Below are 17,388 nucleotides of genomic sequence, written 5' to 3' on the forward strand. Positions count from 1 at the left end.
GGAAGTGTGCTTGAGCAGAAACGAATGACAATGACTTTTAGTTAACTTCTCACGACACACGTAACACCTGGTTAAATGGGGTTGTGAGTGGTTAATAAATAAAATGCTAAATTTTCAAAATAAAAGTCCCTCATCCTGAAAGCTTTTTTAAATTATTTGAAACTATAGTGCTTGACATACGTATGCAGGCAGGGAAGGGGGAACTCCAGGAGCCGTTTCCCACACACATGACGAGAGACTCTCCTTGCAGTGTGTAGCCTTTGTCACAGTAAAACTCAAGAGCACGCCCGCTAGACAGGTTGTGCTCGTGCACTTTTCCATTCAACAAATCTGTTATCTTCTCACAGCCTCCTGAAACTGATAGTTTGTGTATGTGCATTTGTGAAAAAGAGAAAGGAAGAGGAAAGAATGGAAAAAAAGGTTAGATAGAGAAACACTTAAAGATGTTGAACTTATATTGTTTCTTAAAGCTACAGAGTGACTGTTTATCTAATTCTTACCTTCACACGCTGGTGTAGGTAAGCTCCATGTTCCGTCGGCTTGGCAAGTGAGGTTCTGTGAACCAACCAAGCTCATCCCTGAATGGCACATGTAACTCACAATACTCTGGTATGTCTGACCACTGGACAAAGTAACTGCATGGGGAACCACCGGTGGAGGACCACATGATACAGCTAGACAAAAGATGAGTTTAGAGAATGTGTAATAACAACAACAACAACAACAACAACAATATTACACATTACTTCTTTTCTTAAGCATAAACTTATCAATCTTTTTGTGCTTAATTTGATTAAATGTATGCAAAACAATACAAACATTCTGATTAAAAATGATTATTTTTCAGTTTGAAAAAGTCTTACCAGCACACACTGGCTGAGTTCCACTCCAGGATTTATCATCTTGACATATCTGAGGAGAATCACCCTGGATGATGTGAAATAAGAATATAAATATATACAGCTTCTGGCTTACTAACTCTTATTCACCACACTATTAGAAACATTTATTGGGGAAATGATTTGGGGGGAATATGGCATTAGATAATATAAGGACTAATCCCTGTTAACTGGACTTATTTTCCAGGGTGTTTCCCTGTCTACAGCCTGAGACACTGGGATAGGCTCCTGTAACCCTGTGGCCCTAAACAGGTCAAGCAGTTTAGAAATGGATGGATGAATAAATATGTACCTGTAGTTCAAATCCCGGTAGACAAGTATAGCTAATCAGATCTCCATATTTGTAGCTCTTGCCCTCAACCAAACCATTGAAAATGGGGAGAGGCTTCTCACATATAACAGGCACACAAGACTTGGAAGAGAAAGATGGTGACCATTTGCCAGAGACCTGGATGAAATAAAAGGAAAATAATTTATTTAGACTTAATTAGAAAATGACACATTTAATCACCAAGGAGTGTCTACACAGAAAGATGATCTCAGCATAACACTTACTGTACACTCAGATAATCCGGGTCCCTCAAGATAGTACCCTGGTCTACAGGAGATTATGACTGCGCCCCCTACAGGTGTGAGCTGCTTGCCTGTGACAACTACATTGGTGAGGTTAGCAGGCAACCTGCAGGGTGAAAGTCGACATCTGATGCTGTGTTTGGACCAGGTGCCATCACTTTCACAGGTAATTGAGTCCGTCTTTGTTGATAACTCAAAGCCTTCTTTACACCTGTCAAATGGAAACATTCAGTTGAATGCACCTCAGCATTTTTATTTGTACAATTTAGCTTTTATTGGATGTTTATGTAATGTCAAATTACCTGTACTGAGCTTTGCTACCATAGGTTAACACCACTCCTGCAGTCTCTGCATTTGGGATGAGAGGTGGTACTCCACATGAAACGGGTTCACAGTTCAGGTTCGGCTCTCCCCATCTACCCAACCTTCCACAGGAAAGCTGGGGAAAACCTTTCAAATGATATCCTGGCCTACAGCGGTAGGTGACCGTATCAATAAAGTATGCAGCACTGCCTTGTACGACAGCATTAGGCACCACTGGGGGAGGGCTGGAACATCTCCCTCGGGTGCAGATGGGTACTCCTGGACTCCACACTCCACCCTTGTCACATATGGCCTCTGCGGGGCCAAGAATTTTATAGCCATCATCACATCGGAACCAGATGCTTGCACCACAGGTGTGGTCTCGGCCGAGAATAGTGCCGTACTTTAAAACTGGGGGACTGCAGACACATGGTCGGCATTCTGGAACTTGCCCCAGCCAGACACCCTCGGCAGCACATCGTAAAACCGGACTGCCAAGAACCTCATAGCCTGGAAAGCAAATATACTCTACAACATCGTCGAAATTAAAGCTTGATCCATTCAGGTAACCATGGCTAATGTCCGCAGGTGGGTCACATGTGACTATATCGCACCGCGGAGGAGGGTCATCCCATAGTCCATCAGCTCTGCAAATTAGTGTAGGATTTCCCGTCAAGATGTAGCCAATGTCACACGCATACCTAACCATACCGTTGAAGCCATAATCCGTGCCTGTTACCCTGCCATTTTCAATTACCGGTGGTTGACCACAGTTGGCTGGGAGGCACTTTGGAGGATCCTCACTCCAACTGCCATTGGCCGAACAAACACTGGTCGGCGCCCCCTGTAGGATGAAACCAAGATTGCAGCTGAACAACAACCTCTTGCCAAATGTATAGTCGTCTCCTCTTACTAAAACGTCCTTTGATACAGCAGGCCGTCCACAGGAGACTGCTCTACACGTTGGAGCTTTGTTGTCCCATTTCCCATCAACCTGGCAAGTTCTAGTTTTAACACCCTCGAGGACAAACCCTTTATGGCATTCGTAATGAATAAGTGTCTTGACATGAAAGGATTTTCCAATCACCTCACCATTTGCAATACCTCCAGGATTACCACATGAGATGGGCAAACAGCGAGGCGCATCATCACTCCACTGCTGCCCAGAGATACACTGTCGGATTGTCTGTCCACTGAGCTCGTAACCCTCCTCGCAGCTGTACTCTGCGAGACTGCCAAGTGGGCTATTTGTTACCATAACTGATCCATATTCAGGTCTGGGTGGAGTCTCACATTGTGCTGGAGCACACACAGGTGCGGTTCCATTCCACGTGCCATCTTCTTGGCACATCAACATGACACCACCATTAATTTCATACCCGGCATGACAAGTATATTCAACCAGGGAACCGTGTAAAAAGCTGTTGTCTACTGGTAAATGTTGACTTGTAAGTGTTTCGTCCTCTTCTTTGACCTTCGAGTAGTCACCAAAGTCAATGTGTGGAGGCAGGCCGCAGTCAGCAGGAGTACATTTTGGCTCAGAGCTTGACCAACCATGTTCTTCACAAGTGAGATGATTATTACCCACTAGCAGGAAACCTGGGAAGCAGCTATAAAAGATAGTAACCCCAAACTTGCTGTCCCGTCCTTCTACAAAGCCGTTGTCAATTGGTTTTGGAGGAGAACAGTAAATCTGCACACAAGTAGGAGCCTCCTGGTGCCACTGCCCATTCTCCAGACACGTGAGGGTTTCAGGGCCTTGTAAGCGGTACCCCCTTTGGCAGGAATATGTAACTGACTGGCTGAACTGAAGCCTGGAGTACCTAACAGAGCCATTGGGAATCTCCTTTGGTGCAGAACACTTAACAGGGTGACATACAGGTACACCTCCTATCCACAGTCCACTTTGACCACAAAGCACAGTGCTGTTACCTGCTAAGTCATACCCTGCCTTACAACTATAGACGGCAGTACTAAGAAACATTAGTCCTTGAACATCCACAATTCCATTTGGTATGTCCTCAGGCTGTGGGCATTCAACAGGAATGCACTCAGGATAAGGTTTACTCCAGTTCCCATCTGCCTGGCAACGAACCGAAGCTTCCTTCCGGAGTGTAAAGCCATCCATGCAAGAGTAGGTCACCTCACTACCAAAGTAGGACAGTGTGTCAGATCTGTCACCAAAGGCAACCTCAGGGGGAGGTCCACAAGACACTTGTTTGCAGACAGGGAAAGAGTCATTCCACTCTTGGGATGGGGTACAACGAAGAGTTCTTGCTCCATGGAGAACATACCCTTCCTCACAAGAAAGCTCCACAGTGCCCGAGTCAGAATCTAATCCATGCAGCACAAGGTGATTCTCCTCTAAAGGTGGTTCGGGGCACTGTACTGGGGAACAACGTGGGGTTATGCTCTTATCCCAATTTCCAAACTTTAAACAAGTCCATACAGAATTTCCAATGAGTTCATATCCCTCGTTGCAGACAAATTCCACCTTGCTGCCGACTTCAAAGGTGGAGCCATGATAACGGCCATTGTTGATATCAGGTGGGGTAGGGCAGGTGAGGAGGACACAATCAGGAGGGTTGTTGTTCGACCACTGCTTATTGGCCATGCATATACGTTCAGGCTTCCCAGTTAGGCGATAACCATCATTGCAAGCATAGGTCACCCTACTGCTGTATACATAGCCGTTCTTTCTTATTTGGCCCTACGTAGAGAAAAAAACACACATACAGGTTTAATATTGTATTTGAAATAATCAAGGATTACATGGATATTACAATTCTAAACGGTTTGTTTAAATACATTTACACACACATTTACATTTACACATATAGTGCCAATATCTCATGCATCCCAGGAAGACAGTATTGAATTTACCTGGATAATACCATTTGTCAAGCGAGGTGGGCTGGGACAGGAAATAGGCTGGCATGTGGGCAAGACACCTCCCCACTCACCATTGGCTTTACAAATTCTCCTCTTTTCTCCTCGAATGAAATACCCTTTGTCACAACTGTATGCAATTACCGCTCCAAAACTGTAATTGCTCCCACTTACATAGCCCTTCTCAATACTGTCTGGCTTTGAACATCTGACAGGCATACAGCCAATGTCCAAAGGCGAGGGTGTCCACTCTCCCCCTATCATGCACTTCAGGGTTCCTGTTGTGTTGAGAACAAAGCCCTCCTCACACTTGTAGTTGACCTCTGTGTTGCTAGCATACTTCAGTTTGTTTATGGAGTCCAGAATGGCATGTGGTAAATCTGGCGGACGCTGGCAGAAGTTGGCAATGCAGTGAGGAATGGCAAAGCCATCTGGGGGTGCCCAAACACCTTGAGCATTGCAGAACAGTTTTGTATTGTTACCAGCAGTGTAGCCGTCATCGCAGAAATAGATAGCAGTGTCCCCAAAAAGCTGGTGTCCAGTATCAGGTAGGGCATGGTCAACTTGGGGTGGTGGCCCACAAGACCGAGGCACACACTGGGCAGAATTACGAGTCCAGTTGCCACTCGGGAGGCATTCTTGAGTTTCTATGCCAAGCAGGGTGTAACTATAAGAAGACACATTTTACAAATCATTTTTATCAAATCATTACTACAATGATTGAAAAATATATTTTACAGGACATCAAACATCTGTTCTTGCTGAACCCAACAAGATATAATCAAATAAAAGCCCTTGGCACAAAAATATACATCAAAGAAGCAAGTTACCCCTCTTTGCAAATATAGATGATTCTGCTACCCAGCGTAAAGTTGTCGCCCTTAATCACAGCGTCCCTCAAAGGTGGAGGTTTGCCACAGTCCACTCTGGCACAGATGGGGGGAGGAAATGCCCACTCTCCTGATGACTCACACTTCAGTTCCATGGCACCCTGCAATCTTAACACAAAAGAACAGGAGAGTCAACACATTCTCTGACAGATACCAGCCATACCATCTAAAAATGTTTCCCTGTATGGTCCCTGCTACAATTTTCATAGAGTCAGTGATAAAATGTATCAGACTTTACCTGTATCCCTCAATGCAGGTGTAGGTTAGCGTGGAAAGGTAGACTTTCCCATTGAGGGTATACTCAGCATAATCCACCACTGGGGGCTCACCACAGGTTACAGGCTTACAATCATGGGGCTCTCTGCTCCACTTTAAATCAGATTGACACTGGCTTTCTATTGGCTCCTGAGGGACATAGCCCTTCTCACAACTGCAGCAAAGCAAAAAATGCAAAGATTAGCTACACAAAAATATCATCCTTTCCCATATTCAAACATATTGTGGCAGTGTGTTTCTCATATTCAAACAGGTATCTTAAAAGTAGCTATACAATACCTCTAGAAACCGTCTTTACATCTAACACTGACAGTGATACCTGAAAGTCACCTTGCTTCCGTATGTGAAGTTTGCCCCTTTTAGGATTCCATATTCTGGGAGAGTGGGATGAGCACAGGAAAGGGCTGTGGGGGGAGATCGTTAGAAGCAAATTATGTTCAGTGTTTTCAATGCACTTCAGACAGAAATTGTCTTCATCGTTGCATTAAATTCCGTAATGTAAAGAAAAAAAAAATCAATGCATCTGGAGAGTATCGGGAATCCACCAAAGCAAAATGCATTGTAACTTTGATTGACATACAGTAATGTGAGGTTACCAGGCATTAAAGCCTCATAAAAGCAACTGGCTGAGATTCAGGATAACATTCAGTCTGCTGGCAATGCAAAACTATTGAATTGTTCCAGTAACATAGACTGAACAAAGCTGAACAATTGATTATCAGATAAGGTATATATACACAGAATGTCTCTATCAGGTCAGTTTCCCAACCCCAAACCCAGCAGTAAGATTAAGAAACAATGTATCTGTGTATGTGGTAGGATTACACAAACAATAACATTTACATATAAATTGGAGGCTCCAGCCATTTGGATCCCATTGCAAGCTCTAATTAGTTACTATTACTAATGTACTAATATATTAGTACATTCATGGAATATTGTCATTAGCATAGTTTAAAAGTTTGAGATTTTAAAGATTTGTAAAATTGTTTATGAAAGAAGTTTATGTTCACCAAGGCTGCATTTATTTGAAAAAAAAAAATAAAAAAAATAAAATAAAAGCAGTCATGTAGTGAAACATTACTACAATTTAAAATGCTTTTCTAATTAATGTGATGGCAAATATAAATTTTTAGCAGTCCTTACTCCAGGCTTCAGTCACATAATTCTCCGAAATCTTCATATGCTGATTTGGGGCTCAAGAAACATTTATTTTTATACCAGAATGAGGGTTAAATCAAACCAATGTTTGGCTCTTATACTTGTTTGGGGTGTTGGTAAGATCAACTTACATAGTAAACATGTTAAACAGGTCATAGCATATACTCATATTTAATTGTAATTCTAATTAATGTGATGGCAAAGATTATTTTTTAGCAGTCCTTACTCCAGGATTCAGTCACATAATTCTCAGAAATCTATGCTGATATGGGGCTTAAGAAACATTTATTTTTATACCAGAATGAGGGTTAAATCAAACCAATGTTTGGCTCTTATATTTGTTTGGGGTGTTGGTAAGATCAACTTACATAGTAAACATGTTAAACAGGTCATAGCATATACTCATATTTAATTGTAATTCTAATTAATGTGATGGCAAAGATAAATTTTTAGCAGTCCTTACTCCAGGATTCAGTCACATAATTCTCAGAAATCTTCATATGCTGATTTGGGGCTCAAGAAACATTTATTTTTATTATCAATGTTTTAAACAGTTGTCCTGCTTAACATTTTTGTGTAAAAAATTTAAATGCTACTTTACTGAATACAAATATTAATTTCTTTAGAAAAAAATCATATTGACTCCAAACTTTTGTACGGTAGTGTATGTAGGCAAACAGTAGCATCAAAATATAGATCTGAAAGCTAGGCCTACCTTTGCAGTATGGGACATCTTCCTTCCAAATTCCTTCCTCTGTGCAGGAAAGACGGGATGAGCCAATCAACTCATAGCCTTCCTTACAGAAAAAGACCACCTCACTGCCCATGATGAAATTACTGCCCTCACGGAGCCCAAACTCTGGAGCACCTGGATCTTTACATTTTACAGGCTCTAGTGAAATTAAGAAAACAAAAATAATTGTCTTCAGTTTATGAACGCATTTGTAAAGAAAAATATATGAGTGATTTTAGAAACTTGTGGTGGACAATAGATTGTCTGATTTGTAAAGGATTGGCAGACAAGTCCAAAATGCACAAATGCAATAATAATCATGCAACTGTGTGGACTGGCAGTGCACTCATTAAGAGACTGCTACCTGTGGAAACTTATTTGTCCATATAAATTGTCCATGAGATTCTGTTACCTGTGCAGTTTCTTCCATCTCCACTGTAAGGAGGTATGCATGTGCATATATGAGAGCCATCAGTGTTCTGGCAACTAGCATGTTCATCACATTCAGAGCCCAGAGAACATTCGTCCACATCTGTAATATAAGCACAAACCAACAATAAGAACAAAGGCATGAAAAAGGTAAATGATAACCGTAGACCGTATGTAAAATGATATTTCAGGTTCCATGTGCACCTGTGCATAGAAGCGCTTTATAACTCTGATATAGACCTACTGTCTATTCACTACCTATCTGTTTCTTTCAAATATTTGCTCTGTATCTCTTACCCAGACAGGCAGGTGGGTTGCCAATCCATTTGCCATTATTGGTACACAGCATCTTACTCTCTCCAAGGAGGTAGAACCCGGGTTTACATTGATAAAGCACTGAGCTCCCAGCATAGAAATCCTCTCCATGATACTGGCCATGTTCCAGATCAGGGGGAGGACCACATTCCACACCTACATATGTAGAGAAAGGCCCTGGTACAGATTACTGACGGTCCTGGTACTGGGTAATAATGAGTAACGTCAATACTACATTGTGTATATGCTGTAAAGTGTGTGCACAAACGTGTCTATTTGTGTAATGGCATGTGTTTATATGCATTTGAAAATGTTAAACATAAGTTGTATGATTGTATCTCAGTACAATGTAAGTATATTGTTGTAAACATGTCTGTGATGGTAGTTTTGAATATGCGTTACTGTTTAAACAGTCAGTGTATGCTTTTGTGTCTTTTGTTGTTTATCTGTGCATTCACATCACTCACGTTCACATATTGGCTCTGCGTGGCTCCACTGGCCTCTGTTTAAGCACTGCTGCACTGGCTCCCCCACCAGATAGAACCCGGGACTGCAAGAGAACTGCACCTTAGAGCCTGGACTCACAGCTTTACTGGATGAGCGCAGCTGAGGAACAGAAGATTCCACCAGGGGGCAGTCTAACAAAGACCAAAACAGCGGACAACAAATGTTACACAAAAAGCACATTGTTAGGTTATGTGTTTGGCAGTTACACATCAGGATACATTTGATGAAATCAGACAAAATGTTAGTACTGATGTTATTGTGTAGTAATATGTGACCCTGGACCACAAAACCAGTCATAAGTCGCATGGGTATATTTGTGGCAATAGCCAACAATACATTGTATGGGTCAAGATTATAGATTTTTCTTTTATGCCAAAAATCATTAGGATATTAAATAAAGATAATGTTCCATGAAGATATTTTGTAAGTTTCCTACCGTAAATATATATTTAAAAAAATATTATTAGTAATATGCGTTGCTAAGGACGTCATTTGGACAACTTTAAAGGCGATTTTCTCAATATTTAGATTTTTTTGGCACCCTCAGATTGCAGATTTTCAAATAGTTGTATCTCTGCCAAATATTGTCCTATGCTAACAAACCATGCATCAATGGAAAGCTTATTTATTCAGATGATGTATAAATCTCAATTTTAAAAAATTTACCCTTATGACTGGTTTTGTGGTCCAGGGTCACATATGTAAAATTCACACCAAGATCTGCAGAGAAACAGTTTTGTTCCCCAATGCATAGACGGTTGATTGACCATTCTTACCAGCGCAGAAAATGCTCTTGCTGCAGGTCTTTACTCGGCCTGTGACCCCTCCTAAGAAGTCAGGCCAGGCAAACACGTTCCCTTTCTGCAGATCACGTGGACAGCTGCTGGCCAAAGACCTGATCTGAGAATAGTGGAAATATGCTTAGTTTCTGATCTCAGAGCAGTTCAGAAAAATACTTTCTTGGTGAACTCTGTTAACATGAAGAGTAAGAGTAAGGAATGTGTATGAAGTGTTACCTGTTGTGGTGTTAAAACATAGTTCCATATATTAAGTTGGCTAACTGTGCCCACAAAGGACTCTACTGGGTTGAAGCCATCCCCCCTCTGGTCCTGATCCTGTCCAAGTACCAGAGCACCCCCTCCTGTTTGACGTATAGAGCAAACATTTCATCTTCTGGACGCACACACTCTCTTTGAAGCACCATAAAGCAATAAAGGCGTTTTAATAAACTGGCAGTGTGTTTGAATTGTTTATCAGGTTTAAAGGTCAACCTGGTATGGTAGTGCCAACAGATAGTCCTTTCCCTCCATCTGAAGGGCTCCCATCAATATAGACTCTCCAATCGCCATCCTTGCTGCGCCATGATACACCAATGTGGTGCCAGAGGCCATCATTTACTGCTGGGCAGTCAGTGATCCGCTCCTTTCCATTAACATACAAGACCCACCTGAAAGTAAGATAGTAAGAAAACAAGGGAAGACAGACAGAGGAGAATGCAAGAAAAAGAATGAGGGTTAAATCAAACCATTGATTGGCTTTTATATTTGTTTGGGGTGTTGGTAAGATCAACTTACATAGTAAACAAACATGTTAAACAGGTCATAGCATATACGCATATATTGAATTGAGGTATGTAAATGAAAACACAGCTCTCACCCATTATAGTCAATGAGGAGGAAGGCATTGTCACTTCCCTCTACAGCGTAGGAGATGGGAGTTCCATAATTAACAGTGTCTGATGACCTCATCCAGAATGTACACGTGATCTGTGTAAGAGATGGCATCTGACCGTCCATCATCACATAACCATGGATACCAGAAACTTCAAACTCCAGATCAAAGGAGTAGGGCATTTCTGTTTGGAAAAAACAACAACAGATAATACGCGATTATCAAGGGGTCATACAGTATTATAGATCATTTTTATTCAGAACATTTTTGTGTCTGAGGTTAACTTATCATGTTAATTAGGTTTTATTTACCTAGGATTAATCACACCTAACATTTAAAGATTTTAATATGTTTTATATTGTAATAATTTCACATTTAAATTCCAAATTAATGTAGAAACAGCATAAAGACAGTCACAGTATATTTAAAATATTTGATCTAACAGGTAGGAAATATCCAGAAAATAAATAAAGTTATCAAACACTTCACAGTCTTCACTGCATAACTTGTAAATTAAATACAGATTATTTTTTATAAAAGCTTCAAAAGTTATTCAGTTTGAAAGCAGTGAGGGATTTTCTTTTTTTGTTTTGTTCTTTGATTAACATGATAGACAGCAGCAGGTTTATTGTCTGTCACTAAGACCTGGCGCGTAACGCAAAACACAAATCTGGCATCCATTTTCTTAGAACTCGTTCATTCAAGACTCTATTTAACTAATTTAAGACTGTCCTAACAAGGATACTCAGCAAAAACTGGCATTTTGGCATATGTTTGTGTGTTTTTGTCTATTTAAGCACGAAAGAGAACCGGCACGCTGTCTGAAATGGGTTTCTGTGTGCGTGAGTTGTGTGTGCGTCACAAAGACAGGAGATTCACAGACAGCGTGCTGGTACCGCACTTAGTTCTCTTTTGTGTCTTGTTGCACTGGAAGCATTTGCATGAATAAGAGCACGATCATATAATGTAACGCTAGCTAAAGGATGATGGAAAAAATGGATGCTGTGTTAATTATGTTAAATATTTTAACTAGTGCTGGGCAATCGATTAAAAATAAAAACATCCAAAATAAACGTTTGTATTTACACAATATGTGTGTGTGTGTGTGTGTGTGTGTGTACGGTGTATAATTATTATGTATATATAAATAAACACACATGCATGTATATATTTAAGAAAAATATGTTATATTTATATATAATATAAATTATATAAATATACATACAGTACATGCATGCACATATTTCTTAAATATATACATGAAGGAGCGTGTATATATACATAATAATTATACACAGTACACACACATATATTATGTAAACACAAACTTTTATAGATAAATCTTTATGGTTAATGTGTTCATTTGTCAGAAAGATGCAGAAGTTCAAAGCAAATGTTTCTGTAGCTTAGTTCTGATAAATGGTCTTTTTGGACTAGGGAGGAAGTTTGGGTTCTGAAAGTTATAGTTTGTTATCACAGTACATCAAACTTTATCTGAAAACAGCAATGAAAAATTGCTGCTGGGAATTTTCCAAACTTTTCTGGGAACGCATCTCAATTAAAGTGACACTATTCTGTCACTAACAAGCCTTCGTAAAACGTATCTCTATGATGATGATGATTTTCATCTCTTTCCCTCAATACCTGTCTCACACCTGGTTCCGTTGAACGCAGGAGGGCATCGGCAGGTGAAAGTGGCCACTCCATCCACGCAGGTTGCGCCATTCAAACACAAATTCGGTTCACAGTCGTCTACGTCTACCTGGCACAGTCTGCCTCGGTATCCATTCACACATTCACACCTGATTGCAAATGTGAGACAAAGTCTGTTATCCATCATATGTCTGTTGTTGCTTGAATTATAAACATCCTCCTAATGCATATGCATGAACAGTTTCCACAAAGGCTTCCTCACTAACCTGAAATCATTGACAGCATCCACACATGTACCTCCATTCAGACAGGGGGCGCTGTAGCACTCATCAACATCAACTTCACAATTGTCGCCAGTGAAGCCATGAGGACATGTGCAGAAATACCCACCCTCCAAGTCTTTACAAACACCTCCGTTTTGGCAAGGGCTGGAAGCACACTCATTTATTTCCAACTCACAACGTGGACCTAGATGTAAACGACAAAGATATAACCCACTGATTACTGCACTAGAATTTAAGAGCATTCAATTCAATGTATTATACTATTTTTGACATTATATGCACGTGAAGAGGTGTGGCAGAGGTTAAGTGCTGACCTGTGAATCCATCTGGACAGCTACATGTGAAGTGATTCACTTCATCCACACAGACTCCTTCATTCTGACATGGAGAAGAGCTGCATTCGTTCACCTCAGCCTCACACAGCAAGCCTTCCAGAGACAAAACACACAAAGACATATGGAACATAGTTTTAATAGAAAGCATGGCATGATGAATTATAATAGAAATAATAATATATCGGTCTTGATTGTCCCAAGTATTAGGTCAAATTAAGTCACATCACAGTCTCTTCAAGATCTTGTGTTAATGCGGCAGGTCCTCCTCTCACTTTCGTCTGTATTCTGCCGTTACACCCTCACATTCATGACATGCTTTAGCTCCACTTTGAGCTCAAGGGAGGCAAAAGAGATGTCTTTATCAGCTGTTGTCACTAGCCAAGTTTCCATCCAAGGATTTTTAGCGCATCAAAACATTTACAGATATAGCTGATGGGAAATGCTAATTATCGATAAAATTGCGACAAGGTGCCGACACAATCTTTTTTTGTTTAACTTCAGTGCATAAATTCTATGTTGATACTTTATATGTGATCATTTTTCACTGTATCAGTATATTTAATGGTCCCGTTACATGGTATTCTCTCCTTTTTTTGAGAACATGTAGGATTCAAAAGGTAGATCATTTTGTCTAAATTATGTATGGAAGCAGCTCAAGGGCAGATTTCTTTTGCGATACACCAAAACTTATGTGACTATTTTTTACAATTGGATGCTAACAGGCATGCAAACTTTTCCCCCCACTGTCGATAACAGAACAACGCAAAAGGTGGATGGAAACTTGGCTAATGTTGAATAGTGTTACTTTTCTTATACACTGTTTGAGCTCATATTTCATAATAATTGTTTTGATTCATCATTTTACTTTCTTTTCCAATTTTCTTGCAAAGATGTGTTTCTTTTGCCACCTTGGACAAACACCCGAGACATACTTAGATTCGGAAAAGAACAAAAATGCTTCAATTCAAATTCTCCATTTCTAGGGCAGCCACATGCCTAATCACAGCCACGTTTTAAAGAGGAGAGACAATGGCCTGAATGGAAAAGTGTTGTAAGGTTCTGAGAATGAGAGCTTGTGTAGTTTCACTGCCAGACTCAAGAGATTCAGAGACAGCTAAATCCATCACAATAGTCAGACTAAAGGAAACTTTCAGGACCTTCAACAGAGAGGAATTTTGGGTTTGGGTTTTTAATTGCCTCAAACATTTCAAACGTAGGACTTGGTTTTTGCAGTTCTATTGGGATTCCCCAGTGTGAAGCTGAGCTGTCAGATTATGTGAGTGGACTTTCTCATACCTACAAACCCAGGCTGACACTGACATTGGAAATCTCCCATGCCATCTCTGCACAGGCCACCATTTTGACAAGGAGCAGAATCACATTCATCAATGTCGCTCTCACACTTGGCTCCTGTAAGGCAATGAATGAGGAAAATTTGAAAAAGGATTGGCAGTGATTGACTCAACCACTGAGGCTGAGATAAATCTATCAAAATTATATAGTGTAATACCAGACTAGCTGAATTATAAAAATAAAAAACAACCAGTTGTCTCAGCTGAGTTGTCTTAAATACACACCTTGCTGTACATAGCACAACAGTATATAAGGAAACTATAAAAGCTTAAAAGTTGTTTTAAGTCGACTGGTTTTTACTTGTGAGTTATGGTTATAAAACATGCCAAACCTGTGAATCCCGGAAGACAGTTGCATACATATCCGACCCCGACTTCCTCACAAGTTCCTTGGTTTTGACACGGATTCAAAAGACATTCATGGAACATCTGCGGGAGAGTAGAGCTACATTTTCAGCTGTTTTACTCCAGCCCCCAGAGGGTGCTGTGACACCAACAAAAAGTTATAAGCACTATTCACTGAAGACATATCTGATCTGAATATCACTGCATTAAATAATAAAATAGCAAACCAACTGGCATCTTCAAACAGATGATTAGAAATAATTGTCTTCTGTTCTAACCATTTTAACTACGGTATTAACTATTTAATGGCTGTATGATGTCAGTTCTCAAATGAGCCAATGCTTTGGTTTTAAGTTTTGTCTGTGCTATATTTCTTTAAAATAAAACACTTATTTGGTGTTTAGGACAATGGCATTCATACATTCATTGGTGTGACTTAAGTGTCCAAATACATTTTAGGGTTACTATATGTGATCCAAATACAGCAGGAACAAATTTCAAAGATTCCCAGATTCCGGTACCAACCGGTGAAAGTGAGAAGACAACTCACCTGGCTACTAGCTTGATAATCCTTTCTCACAACCACTTCTGGCGCTGTAGTTGCACTTTCCTCTTTAGGCAGGAAACTAGAGCCAAAGCCTGAGTCAGACCAAGACCAAGAGAAAAGAGGGAAAAAGTACAAGGAGACAGAAATGAGAAAATGAAACAGACAGAATAAGCACAACACACACTTAAAAAAAAAAAAGATGTGAAAGAGGAGAATTTCTGCTGTCAAAACTGGAAAACATTTTCCAAAAGGCATTCATCATCCTCATCTTTTCCACACTGATGCACTTTTTCCCTGCGTGTACAGAGAATCAGATTCCATTATGTGCATTGGATTCTCATTGCAAATCGTTCACACACCTACCCAAAGCCTGAAATGACCCATATATTCCACTGGTGAATAAATTAAGAAACCCTCTGCACACCATTGTCTTGCACATTGTCATTTTTTATGTAAAATGCTTCCTCTAACCACCCAAGTCTACCTATAATAAGAGGGCGGAGGGGTCCACCTTAGTTGAAATCGTGTTCTGGGGCAGGGCGGTCAGTGAACCGGCAACATGTGAGGAGTGCACTACCGATCAAAGCAGTGCCCACTTCGAGTTCACACTGCTTTGATCAAATAAATGCAGATTTAGTGAGCATAAGAGACTGAATTACTGTCCATAAACGTTTGTGTACTTAATAAAAAAATAGGGGAAATAAGGAAAAGAGCTAAGGAAACGATACGTACTGGAGCACTGTTGGATGGCTTTGGCTCCGGTTATCGTGGTGGTACCATAAAAGGGGCAGGCGAGGCAATATGAACGGCCCTCCTCAGGCTGGTAATAATCTCTGGGGCATGGGTAACATGGAACCAGACCCGTACGTGAGAAATGACCCGCGGAACATGGTACTGGGAAGACAGAGAGAAAGAGAAACCAAATGTATTCAGAAACTAATTGGAACTAATCCCCTAAATAAGTCTTTTATTTAGTCTAGTAATTATTAGGTATTTATTAAGTTGTTACATCTCACCACCGCACTCATTGACATCCAGAGCCCCTCTATTGACAGTGGTCGTGGTAGAAGGGCAGGACAGACAGATCTGAGAGCCGAAACCTGGCTGGAATTCCCCTAGAGGACAGGACTCACACGTCTCCAACCCGGTTAGTGACGAGCTGCCAGGCTGGCACTGCGCTGGAAACATGCACACACATGCAGGTACGCACACAAATACAAAGACAGAGACGCACTTAGACATCCCATCTATAAGCAGTCTTCTGCTGGAATGGAATAGAATGATGAGTAGATTTATGAACAAACATATAGACAGCTGACTAATTACCTTTGCACTCTGCCAGGCTGCGTGAATGGAGGTAAGGAGTGGAGAAGCCATCAGGGCATGACTTACACTCCATCTGGCCCTCCTCATCCTGATATGACCCTCTCCAGCAGCTCTCACACTCAGCATACTCCAGGGAGAAATATGTCCCTACTGGGCATTGCACTATGGGTCAAAACCAACAGGGACATCAAAAAGGTGCATTTGTTGCAGCCAGTGCATAAGCCATTGGTTGGCATTTTGCAAACCATTTTAGGTGTGGTAATTTGTGACAAATTTACAAAAAATGCAACAGTTTGCAGCAAATGTTTTCCAGACGTTCCAAGATGCCTGTCATATTTTTCACTCTTGAATCTATATCAGATGTGCCCTGCTGAATGTGTATTTCATTTTCAAACTCACCACACACCCTGCCTTTGAGAACAGACCCTGGCCGGCAATACAGTGTAGCCTTTTTACTTTCCAATGATTTGGGGTCCGCTACGATCATCTCTGACGACACATGGAAGGTAGAGAACGGTTGCTTGCTCAGTGTCCGCTTAAGCCGATTGGTCAGCTGCTCAAGTGCCCTCAGTAAACGTTTTTGATTGACCATTTCCGCAGAGTCATTTCTCGACAAGGGCAGTGGGATGCTTGCTGGGAAAAAGGAATGGTGTTGGGAGAAGTTGCAACTGGATTTGGGTGTAAAACTAAGGCTCCGTTTACACGGCAAGTCCTATTGCACAGATCTGACCTTTTGACCATATCCAAGTTTTGTCCCACTGGTTTTTAATGGCCGAACTAAAATTGTTTATATAATTAAAATCGGGTGGCACCATGATTATTTACCAACATAGATAAGTTAAAAGCTGTATATATAAACACATATAGACCGGAAAATAGCGGTAATTTTCGTTTGTTATT

At 40.8% G+C, this 17,388-nt stretch overlaps 1 protein-coding gene across 3 annotated transcripts in view; it reads right to left on the reverse strand.

Annotated features, from left to right (window-relative positions):
* The window catches only part of svep1 (sushi, von Willebrand factor type A, EGF and pentraxin domain containing 1), an 84,382-nt gene that overhangs the window by 8,749 nt on the left and 58,245 nt on the right, over nt 1-17,388 (reverse strand). For all 3 annotated transcript variants that reach the window (XM_079810840.1, XM_079810841.1, XM_079810839.1), the window contains exons 16-43: nt 16,888-17,121; nt 16,489-16,650; nt 16,179-16,340; nt 15,895-16,056; nt 15,166-15,254; nt 14,603-14,699; nt 14,215-14,328; nt 12,898-13,011; nt 12,566-12,767; nt 12,291-12,448; nt 10,632-10,830; nt 10,247-10,422; nt 9,992-10,116; nt 9,752-9,875; nt 8,936-9,106; nt 8,451-8,624; nt 8,137-8,256; nt 7,707-7,883; nt 6,150-6,234; nt 5,793-5,984; nt 5,495-5,662; nt 4,659-5,331; nt 1,775-4,485; nt 1,455-1,683; nt 1,192-1,347; nt 864-927; nt 501-674; nt 181-357 (exon numbers count right to left, since the gene is read on the reverse strand). In XM_079810840.1, the coding sequence (XP_079666966.1) occupies nt 181-357; nt 501-674; nt 864-927; nt 1,192-1,347; nt 1,455-1,683; nt 1,775-4,485; nt 4,659-5,331; nt 5,495-5,662; nt 5,793-5,984; nt 6,150-6,234; nt 7,707-7,883; nt 8,137-8,256; nt 8,451-8,624; nt 8,936-9,106; nt 9,752-9,875; nt 9,992-10,116; nt 10,247-10,422; nt 10,632-10,830; nt 12,291-12,448; nt 12,566-12,767; nt 12,898-13,011; nt 14,215-14,328; nt 14,603-14,699; nt 15,166-15,254; nt 15,895-16,056; nt 16,179-16,340; nt 16,489-16,650; nt 16,888-17,121 (7,389 nt within the window). The remainder of the gene's footprint in view (nt 1-180; nt 358-500; nt 675-863; nt 928-1,191; nt 1,348-1,454; nt 1,684-1,774; nt 4,486-4,658; nt 5,332-5,494; nt 5,663-5,792; nt 5,985-6,149; nt 6,235-7,706; nt 7,884-8,136; nt 8,257-8,450; nt 8,625-8,935; nt 9,107-9,751; nt 9,876-9,991; nt 10,117-10,246; nt 10,423-10,631; nt 10,831-12,290; nt 12,449-12,565; nt 12,768-12,897; nt 13,012-14,214; nt 14,329-14,602; nt 14,700-15,165; nt 15,255-15,894; nt 16,057-16,178; nt 16,341-16,488; nt 16,651-16,887; nt 17,122-17,388) is intronic.

The sequence above is a fragment of the Gobio gobio genome (assembly GCF_949357685.1).
Source record: "Gobio gobio genome assembly, chromosome: 2".
Taxonomy (NCBI): Eukaryota; Metazoa; Chordata; class Actinopteri; order Cypriniformes; family Gobionidae; genus Gobio; species Gobio gobio.